At 41.7% G+C, this 11,009-nt stretch overlaps 1 protein-coding gene across 2 annotated transcripts; it reads right to left on the bottom strand.

Moving 5' to 3' along the window:
* Window positions 1-3,246: 3,246 nt before the first annotated feature.
* On the bottom strand, window positions 3,247-10,268 carry LOC8038825. 2 transcript variants are annotated; one of them, XM_002412907.5, is made up of 4 exons: window positions 10,100-10,268; window positions 6,952-6,971; window positions 4,453-4,497; window positions 3,247-3,999 (listed from the first exon to the last, which is right to left on the bottom strand). In XM_002412907.5, exons 1-4 carry the CDS (start codon window positions 10,137-10,139, stop codon window positions 3,775-3,777), a joined length of 330 nt encoding a protein of 109 aa, XP_002412952.1. In that variant the 5' UTR covers window positions 10,140-10,268; the 3' UTR covers window positions 3,247-3,774. The 2 variants fall into 2 exon arrangements, with proteins under 2 accessions (XP_002412952.1, XP_029834215.1); XM_029978355.4 differs by having other exon boundaries at window positions 4,453-4,494; window positions 10,100-10,206.
* Between the last annotated feature and the right edge of the window lie 741 nt (window positions 10,269-11,009).

Raw genomic sequence — 11,009 nt, 5'->3', positions numbered from 1 at the left:
GACGTCATCTGTCACGTCACTGATGTCGTCACCGGCATCCGCATCGTCATCGTCATCATCACTGATGACGTCATCAGCGACGTCACTGATGACGTCACCGACATTCGCATCGTCATCGTCATCATCACTGGTGAAGCCATCAGTGACGTCACTAATGACGTCATCGGTACCCGCATCGTCATCGTCACGGATGACGTCATCAGTGACGTCAGTGATGACATCATCCGCATTGGGGGTCACGTGACCCCCAAGGTCACGTGACCCCCCCCCCCCTGGTTAGTTTACCCCCCCCCCCCGTGCCCTTCCCTCCTCCTCCTCAAGAGCTGTGCGCTCTAATTCGGCGTTACAGGGAGTTGTAAGCGGCTTTCATTTTTTTTTGTGGCTTCTGCACTTTATATACAAAAAAAAATTCAAGAGCGCGTTTTATTTTATCTAGCCTATTCTCCTTTGTCTTGCGTATCATCAACAAAATTTACGTCTAATTTTCCTCTATTAAAAGAACAGTCACGGCTACCAATCTTTCACAATATGTGTAAATCCAATGAGCCTTAAAAAATAGCCTTTTTTTACACGTCGTAATGGTGCTTTATGTTTATGATATTCTGTTTATCCTTCTTTTTTGTAACGCGCTTTTGGACGTGAAGCTTTGCGATAAATCAACAATTAATTTAAACGTATATAAACTAAAAACAGAAGCTTTTTTATCACTTCGATCAATAACAATCATCTGATGCGGGCGAAACACTAAAATTTATTTTATTTCGTCTTGTTTGCAGCTGTCACAGACTATTAGCAGCTTTGTCTGGAATCTGGCGCTCAGTTTGCTGTTGTTCCTGGTTTGTGAAGCCCCGACTAGGGGCTTGGAGACACTGGTGTTCAAGCCTTCAAGGCGAGCGCGGGATGAACAAGAGAACGGAGACTGCTGCAAGAAGCCGAACGGTGCGCCGCCCTTAAGTAAACCCGGGAGCCGGCAGGTTCCGAAGATTTCGACAAATTCCAAGTCGAACGCTTTTGAGAAGCCCAAGAGTGATGAAGACTCCTGCTGCCATTTGTAACTGCGTTCCAAAATGTCGTTGTCCAGCAGACTTCAATGCCAGAACACTAAGGGGAGGAATCATTATCTGTGCCCCTCGACAGTCATCGTTCATGTAGTACAAAGCCCGCCCATCTTACAGGTTGTGCATCGTGAATGCCTGGTGTAATTCATTTCTGGATGTGTTTTTTTTTCTCAATAAAACAATGTATGTTTATTTAGATACCCTTTTAAATAAAGGGATTTGCTGCCATTTATACTGCGATAATAATGTGGCAAAATGTAAAAGTGCCTTATCTGAAAGGAAAAAGCAAAACACATGCGTTTTCTAGGTATAAAACCTCAGCTTAAAAAAAGTACAAACAACACCACAGAGCTTCGTCGCAGTAGGGCTTATTCGCGGGTGGGAGTCAATATATGCTCATTGAAGTACGAAGAAATAAGAACGAAAATAAAACTGTTCTTTCAATCATTTCTGATCAAACACACTCAGAAATTAGCATTCTAAAGTTCTTCCAAATATGCTAAAAAACAAGCTCCGAAAATGGTTCGTAAATTGCTGCACGTGCAAGAGTACATAGTACAGTTTCTGCCTTTTGTCATTGAACATCCGAATTTAAACAATATAGGTACATTTATATATATAATTACAAAGTACGGAAATATTATGTTAGAATGATGCCAGATCGCTAGGATAGTAAAACTGAAGCGGCTATTATTTTCTCAGTTCTATGGTGGACTGGAAGAGAGCTGTGATTACCGAAGGTAGGAGTCCATTCATTTAAGCTTTGAAGTCGGTGGTATAGCTATGCAAAGCCAAGAATGACTCGCCACCGATGGTTGCCTGCAGATTAGGTAAACCTAGGAATAATAAGCTGCCCACGGTTGCCTGCAGACGAAGTACGCTAGACTAAGTATGACTTGAAACCGACGTTCGTCTGCGGATTCAACATGCTGGACGAGGTGCTACTCGTCACCGACGGTCACTTGCAGACAAAGTATCCTGGAATAAGAATATCCGGGGCTAAGAATCCCTCGCCGCGGACAGTCGCGTGCTACCGCGGGCGGCCGTCGGCGGCAAGTCATACTTTGTCGTGCCGCTTGTGGTCTGTCTCTCTTCGAGGTGTCGAAAAGCAGATCCCATGGTCCGGGGATAAAGTCTAGCCCACCTCCTGTGTGAAAGCCACTGTTTGCGATTGCTTGTGCTTAGTTTTGACGAGGTATGAAGTAGTATGACTAAGTGTGCCTTCTCTATGCTTAGAACTCTTGTGCATTACCCATTTCGGGCTGTGCATGCTTTAGTCCCATTGGACGCACCGCCAATGTGATCAGTTACGCACCGTAACTGATTACGGGCACACTCCAATGTGATGTTTTTGCAGGAAATTGGGCTCATCAACACGATCTGCGTTAAAAAAGAAACACTGAGCGACCTGAAATCTTTAGCCATTTTTCAGCTTTGAAAGAACAAGACTCTTTTCTGGGCTGTGTTAAACATCAGAGGGTTTTAACAAGTTTAGCTGGGATTTCTCAAAAATGATTGACACGCCCCCCCCCCCCTTCCCCCCGTGCCTCTGGCTTCCAAATTGTCTTCAGCATGACCGTCAATTTATTTTCATGCACTGGTGAAGCACTCAACCGCATCTTAGAAAATTCCGTCAAGCTTTTTTTCATCTCTCCGACCTGCAGGTTTAAGCTAGGTCGTTTCCCAAGTAGCTTTGTCACGTGCATTGTACAATCTACTCAAAATGCCAATATGTTCTTAAAGTAAAAAAGAAATATTTCAGATATTAAGCTGCTCCGAAAATCAAACGGACTGACCAAATGACGGGCATCTACCTGGAGCCACGCCAACGAATTCAGATATACACCTTTTGCCCTGACTTTCCTGAAAGTGCAATCGTCTGTTATATATTTATGGCTAATATTAATTGAAAAATGTAACTATGTTTATTACTCATGGAATGGATTCGAAAGTTGCTTGCCCAGCTTCACATAAAAAAACAACCATTTGCGCACAATAAATTTTAACCTCCCATATCCCGGCAGTAAAATAATGGACAAATTTCAAGCAAAGAATTGCATTACACGTGAATTGATAAAGGGGAGAATAAACTTTTTTTTTTACATTTCCGAGGACGAGCGTTGAAACTTCAAAATAAACGACATTATAGCGAGTTACTTTCATAAAAAAAAACAATCAAAACAAAGAATGCGGTAATCAATAATGTTTATTTGATAAGGCTTATTTTAGACTTCACACCAGCAAATAAATAGTTAAGAAACACATTTACAAAACGAAAATGCACGTCAATGTATTGCTGCAAATACACTACAACGGTACTTGTAAGGCACGCACCTGTGAGATACGTAGAAGTTCTTTTATATAAAACTTAGATAAAATATACATATTTTAAAGCAATCTGTTTTAAAGATTCTTTCTATACAGACACTTGGTGTGACGTCTCAATTCCACTTGACGCCAGAGAAATAAAAATTATTATGCCACAGGACGTTTTTCTTCCCTCCAGATATTACCCTTCTCGCAATCGGTACAATGGAATCCAATTATCCCATGCCACAAAATCATCTCTTTGGACTAGAACTCGATGACTACGCTGTGGTGTACCCTTCTCTGTCTGCTGTCAAAGTGAATTTAAACTTCAAAGTTCACGTCAGACCGCTGTAAACTTGAATTTCTTAGAACTGGTCTTGCTGAGGCGGTGCTTTGGTTGGGCTTCTCATTTCCCGATGGGGACCTCTACACTGAGGCCGACGCCTGTCTCAGGCTTCCCGTGGTACTTGTGTCCCTGGAAGCGTCCGAAGTCCTGCGACGCCTCGGCGACTCCAACCACCTTGGCGCCGTTCTTGAAGCGAGCCACGTCGTACTCCGCGCGGACGCCCGCGTTGGCGTTGAAGTTGCGGCGGTTGTTGCCGGTGGCCGAGATGTAGGGCGTGATGCGGTGCTGCAGCGAAGTATCAAGCATAGTGGACTTATAAAATCAAGTCGTGAAATATGAAGTTCAGCTTTCAAAACGCGTACGAGGTGGAATAACAGTTATTTCGCGCAGAAATGATCGATACAAAATACGCTTACACCGATTGAAAGCCAGTTCTCAATCATGTTAGTTATTTTTCGGTGTGTCAAAAGAAGTTCATGAGGCAACATTTGCTGATGTTAGGAAGTGACTAAATATCGCAAGTTAGGAAATTTTATGTAATAAAGTCGCCTATTTACAGAAGCCAAGTACGACTCACAGTGACTAAAATGACCACAAGCAAACTGTGCCACTAGCACAAAAATGTGTGTGTGAGGGGCTGTTGCCTTAAACAAAATCGCACTTTCTAAAAAAAGAATGTTAAATTCCTAATCACGTGGTAGCAATCAAAGGTGCGCTTTAGAGAGTAAGACCACTTACACGAGACGGACCCGGATTAAAGTTGAACTTGTACGGGCGCCGCTGCTTGAGAAAGGAGGTGCAAAAATTGTCATAACTGTGGGGTTGGCAGAATACATTTTCAGTGAGCCAAGCAATAAAGATTAACACTTGATATTAAGTACAAAGTCAAACTTACGCAGAATGCGGAATAAGGGGCAGTTATAAGGAGCTATAATATATTTCCCGTCACATTCAGCTGAAGGTGGTCGCATGCCGTACCCAACGTGACGCAGTAACTTTACACCAACTCAGTGACAACGTCACGTCACATGGCGATGTCATTTGACGTCAGAGTATCGTGCTGTGATGTCACGTGTCCTGACGTCAGGTAAACACGTAACTCATAGTGGCGCCAGCCACTTGACTCTATGATCCATAGTGGCACCAACTACACGATCGTAGTACGTCTGCATTGTACATTTTCCATAACAACTTTCCGTGACCCTCTCGACTTGAAAACCAGACAATCAATGCATTATGATTTAATACGACAACATAAGAAATAGTGAATGATGCAAGTCACAAAGTTCATTTTCGTTCTCTCCTGCTACTATTAGGTCTGGAGCATGATGTCTGAGTATATTAGGTTGTCACTCTATCGATATGATGTTACAAAGACCTCGAAGCTCTTCACAATATACTGCATATATCATTTGACACCGATATATTACTTGATAGTATAGATTTTTTTATCTTGTAAAACAAATGAATATTTTTTCACATTCTTTTTTTCAGAATGTTGGCACTGATTTTATTACACAGAATGCGGACCTTTTTGAATTACAGGAAGTCTTGAAGGAGTTCCTACTATATTTCTTATAGTTATTTTTAATGGTATTGCATTTTTATATGTTAAAAGTTATAAATCAGGCTACGAATGAAGATACAGACATAAAAAGCAACACGAAAAAATGACAGAGGGGGTATGGTAATCAGATAAATATGGCGCCCGAGACCCGCAAAACTTAGCGTGGTTGGCGAAGACAGTATGGCCCAGCCACTTTAACGAACTTTCGACAGACCAATGGTTGCGATACATAATGTGTTAATTGTTACTACCTGGCAGTCTTGTACACGTTAATGAAAAAAAGTAATCGATTCAATTACTATTACTCTTGACTAAAAAGTATTCGATTAGATTACTTGATTACTCGACAGCAACAGTAATTGGACATTACTCTAAGAAGTAACCGTTACTTTTCCGGTTACTTTATTGTATGAAGACTTACATCCTTAGCGCTTGAACTACTTCCAACCTAAATTTCACATTTTCACATGTATTGAAGAAGAAAAAACGGGTTCCCTCTTCGTGGTCGTTGGAACTTCACAATGCGGACACAAGCATAGAATTCATTTGAAGAAGTTTAATGATTTGGGCGTTCGCCAGTTTGGGGGAGGGGGAGGGGGGGCGGAGGAGGTTTAAGCAAGGGTTCTCGCTCAAAGTTTTCGTCGCTCATTTTATTATTCACATTTGGATGAACTCGCATGTTATACAAAAGAGCAGCAGCTCCAGGATTTAACACGGATCATGTGTAGTATCCATTAGCGGAAAAGATGGCCCCGACAACTTCTCACCTCGAAACCTTGCTTGTTACGAAGACCACGTAGGGGAAATAGGGAAATATTCGAACTGGCTTTGTTATATTTTGCATCCGCTTTAGACATTCTTCGGTTCTGATTCTCCTACGGGCTGCGAGTAGGTACCCTAAGCGGGATTTTTTTATTTTTGATTTCTTTGTGTGTGCCTGAGAGGGCTAGTTTGAACGAAGGACTTACAGAGCTACATTCTGCTCCCTCAAACTTCGCCCTGAATGGCCCTCGTCACGCACTGGGGCTTCCCAATCACAGTCCCAGCTCGAAAAAACAAAAACGGGCATTCCACAGAAACTGTACATACAAAAGGGTTGACCTTGTTTCCTACTGCTCCGCGAGAAATTTCCTTTTTTTCCGTTCGAAAAAAGAAGCAAATTTTATTTTTCTCATTTCAGAAAAAAAAAAAAGGTGTGTGCAAGGGGGGGGGGGGGGCGTAGCGTGGAAAAATAATAACGGTTAGAAGTAATTTTTATTACTTCAAAAAGTAATTTTGTAATCAACTGATTACAAAATTACTCTAAAAAGTAATCGATTACAAGTAATTTGATTACTTGTAATGCGCACGGTACAAGTCTGCCACCTGGCCACGCAACATGACGACAACATAGCGCATTTTAGGATAATTATTTTGTTAGAAATAATCAACAGTGGCTGCCGCACTGCTGCCATCAAATGTTTTTTTTTAGTTTGGCATCAATAAATTTAGCATAAAAGTAGAAAGCCTTGGAATTAACATTATGTTTGCCTAAGCGTGTCTTCAAAATTGAGAACAGTCAGTGAATGAATCATTAGGCTTAGCATTATAATTACTACTTCGGTTATGTAAACCAGAACACGCTACATAAAAAATAAAATGGGTACGTGACGTATAAAGGCTATAATTACGCAGCTGACGACAGCAACAACTGGAAAGACAAAACTCAGGGTTATTGAAGATACCACACAAATTCAGCACGTTTATATAACACGCCAAACTTTAGTAAAGAAAAAAAAAGGGTCAAACAGCAGACGCATTTGTGATTTGAATAATTCCATGGTAATTTACAAAGAAACATGCTTCTTTATATAAATAGGAACACCCGATTGATGATGAACAACACTGTGAAGTATGGCAAATCGTCTTTACACTAGCAGTAACCACAGATGTGGTCAACCTGAATTGGAAATAAATTATAGTATAGACTTACAACACCGCAGTGGGAAAAAAACGAAACAAGTCGACATTGGTGGTTTGTTCTCAGTTCAAATCGTTTACGATACAAGACATTGTACATATAATTTTTTTTCTGCGAAACAGCAGCCATTGAATGACAAGGCCAAGGCTCTTGGTACAGACAAAGGTTACTGGTGGTCAAATTGCTTTCTCCTTTACCTATACGATGCACAATACCGTGTTCGCCACCTCTTACTGAATGCTAAGAACAGATATCTTAGAGAGAGCAGGCACAGTCACATTGCAGTGTAAGTTACATTGAAACTGTATACATATACCTCTAAACAATTCAGCGTAAATATAATTTTACGGAATCGCACCAGTTCGATTCTTGGTGGAGCCCGGGACAACCGCTTTTAAATCATCTATACTGAGTTTAATCCCTAAAACATAAAAGCTGGCCGGAAGATTTGAAATCGAAAAATTAGAAATGTCATGCTTGAGAAATATAAGAGAACGCAGTTTAATTGCTAAAGGTAACACAGCTCAAGGGAACGTCGAAATATTGTAATATGTTTCGAGACGACTTTAATTTTTGGTACGTCTCCTTAATTTTACGATTTTGGTAAAACAGGAAACGCCAATCTTCTTGCTACTAAAAAAAAGAAGATCCTGTCACTAAGTAGATCAGTCATTTGTGTGCTTGGATGGTTACCTAGTGTGTGCAGGTTGTTCCCAATTTCAAAGTTCCTGTCAAGGATCGGCATGCTATCCAAGGGGGGACACAAAATTAACCTGAAAAAATGTCTGGAGGCCAGGCTCTTCGTAGTACCAGCTTATTCCCCCGCTAGAAGCGCTTTCGGCACATTCTTTTAAAAAATCGGAGACCGGCTGGCCTGTTTGCCTATATTTTCTCCAACCCCTTCCGAGTCAGTATGCCAACCGGCGTCTTCTGCTAAAGTTCTAGCTGCATGGTGTGATTTTTTCCCCAAACGCTTCGAATTAATTGATTGTCGTTTTCAATGTCTGATATGATGAAACAGCGTGCGGCCGTGGAATTTTGTTTTCTTTTAGGGGAAACGGCGGCGGACACTCTTGTAAACCTTCTGACAGCTTATAAAAATACTTTGACGAAATCGCAGGTCTACCGAGGGGTTTTCCCGCTTCAAATTTCGTTTTGGACGACCCTCACCCTCCTCACCTAATGAAAACATCCGGAAAGTTAGGGCATTGTTTACACCAAGTTTTGTGGGAAAAGGGGGCGGAGGAGGGGGGGATGAAAACATTCTAGAAAGCAAGATGTGCTGTGGATGCGTAAGGTCCTTCATGTCAGACAGTGCAAAAAACGAGGAGTGATTTGGAAGCCCAAGGGGTACGGAACATACAACATGCCGCTAGAAATATAGCAGAGAACGTATGGCCACATACTGACTCGGAAGGGGTGTCGCTAAGCGCTGCTAGCTGCTTAAGCTTGTGTTACAAGCGGCCGCCTTCCAGAAATGTCTTCCTTTTACATATAGATCCCCAAGACCCTAAAATTATTGACAGGTTGTTGTTTTCACTAGAAAAATAAATTACGAATTCCCAATCGCTCATTTCTCCCCAAATGTAGCGCTAGTAGCACGAACTAGATGCGCAACATTTCACAAAAGCCATTAACTTGTTAAAAAGGTATGTGATTTTCTTAAAGTTTCAATGGGCAAATGGCAGCCGATGGATCCTTCTAATGCATTAAGCTGGATGGGCTCCAAGAAAGGGCCCCATTTTATCATTGATATTTTTCGAAAAATCATTTATACCGTTTGAATAAGATAACGTTTAGTTCTGAAACCCTAACGTCACGTCTGGACCTTTAGTGCTACACTTAGCGGATAATGAGCATTCGCCGACGTGTCGTTTATTTTTGCAGTAAACAAACATCCCCTCCGTGCTGTTGCTACCTCCTTCACTTTGGCTTTGTCCTTCGGAACTTCTATCCAGTCCTGAAGTTTGCTTTGAGGGGAAGGGGGTATACACTGTACATAGCGGATACTGTGTAGACGCAACCAGTGGCGTATATAATAAATTTGCTGAGTGATGGACTACCCAATGCGTGATAACGTCAAAGAGTCGCTAATGACTATTAAACATATCTATCTAAATATACGCATTATGCAGGTACCAGATGTCATCACAGCGCAAATAAACCTGTAGTTCTCTAGAGCTTTATAAAACAATTGAAACTTGTCTACCTTAGGACTTCAATCTTTGGTACTATAGATTCAAAAGTACTGCTATCGGACCAATTTTTCCCGAAAGTTGGAGCTGCACTTTCCAGAGGTTAATGAAGTGACGTGGGCACTCTTTGTTAATTCTTCATATTTTCAGTTTCGAAGACTACCTCGGATATGAATAACTATTGTATACATAATAATATCAAGCAACATACACGTGGGACGCCATAGAGACGTACATACGCACCAAGGGCGTCACTATGCTTACTTTGTGAAATGAATGTTGTCACCTTCGTTGGTGACGTTAAAAAATGTCACGAATGGAGGTGACGAGATCAGGAAATATTACATAATTTCACTGTTGCTATATCAGTATGTTTATCAACAAGACACCAAGTATTTGAAAACGAGATACAAGAAAATTATTATCATTTGCTAACGTGACACATGACACCTGACATTATGCTACTGAGTTCTGTAAGTTTACTCTAACAGATAGATTTAAAAACACTCACTCTGTTTGCGAGCGCGGCATTTGAACGAAACAAAAATGGAACTCTACGACACATACACCGTATAAAAATAGAAAAAAAATACGATAAAAAAGTTTTCAACACTTTACAGAGTATTTTAGTTGACTAAACTTATATATACATGACGTACTCACCGGCGAAAAGAGCAAGAAGGCAGAATGCGGCTCGTGACATCGTTGTTGTTTAGATCTTACTGTACTTTCAACCTGCACACTCACTCAGTGCTGGAGAGGAACTGTTCTGCATGTATCTCTCCAGAGAGCTTATATAATGTCCGACGAGAGGTTGCGATCCCCCGTCTTGCCATCGGGAGAAACACCGGTCGCGTCTCCGGTGTCGGAAAGTGCAGCCGGAGGAAAAGCGATTAGACAGCTGCTTCCTCGTTGGCGGCTTGACGAGGAGCGTGGCCGGACGGCCGGTATTCCCTCGGTCTGCCCCCGTGCGTCGCAGACGGACGCGGTTGCATCCGCTGATTTATTGCACCGCAACAACTGGGAAGGAATCTGGCACGCTCCATAGAACGCCAGACAACAATCGTCGTTCGGGGGAGTCAGGGATGATAGGCACGCGTTGTTGCAATTACTTTACGGCGTGACTGAAGAAGAAACAATTGAATATCCAGCTGAGTGAAGGAAAGGCTGCTACGCATAGGTTTAAAGGCATAGTGGTATGGAATCTGCGCCACGCGCTTTAAATTCCACAAGAACGTCGAGGGACATAACCAAAGGTTAACGCCAAAGATAAGTGAAGCAAACTTACAAGATATGACAGGAACATAGGTCTTGGTTGCCTATCGAAATATACATAATCCATAGCCTTTCGTTTTTATTGCAATGTTTTATCCTGCGGCAACCGACGACGGTAATAAGATAGCCGCTGCAGCTCTACCACGCTTATGGTTTGATGTATGCCAAGAATATGATGATAATTTACCTAAATAAACTTGACTTCCAAAATAGTTTAAGAGCGAAAGGTTGGAAAAGAGTCCCTATAAAACTGAATATCCCAAGGCCGCCAATATGATCTCCTGGTTTTTGTTCGTTC

Source organism: Ixodes scapularis, unplaced genomic scaffold, assembly GCF_016920785.2.
Source record: "Ixodes scapularis isolate PalLabHiFi unplaced genomic scaffold, ASM1692078v2 PGA_scaffold3__209_contigs__length_174095766, whole genome shotgun sequence".
In the NCBI taxonomy this organism is placed as follows: Eukaryota; Metazoa; Arthropoda; class Arachnida; order Ixodida; family Ixodidae; genus Ixodes; species Ixodes scapularis.
This window is presented reverse-complemented; position numbering and strand designations above follow the sequence as displayed.

Bases quoted from the DNA above. Each gene is read 5' to 3' on its own strand.
- LOC8038825 (XM_002412907.5), bottom strand. From the start codon at position 10,139: ATGTCACGAGCCGCATTCTGCCTTCTTGCTCTTTTCGCCG. The intron at 6,972-10,099 runs GTGAGTACGTCA...TTGTCTTTCCAG, and splicing joins CCTTCTTGCTCTTTTCGCCG to TTGTTGCTGTCGTCAGCTGC. The intron at 4,000-4,452 runs GTAAGTGGTCTT...ACTTCGCTGCAG, and splicing joins TTAATCCGGGTCCGTCTCGT to CACCGCATCACGCCCTACAT.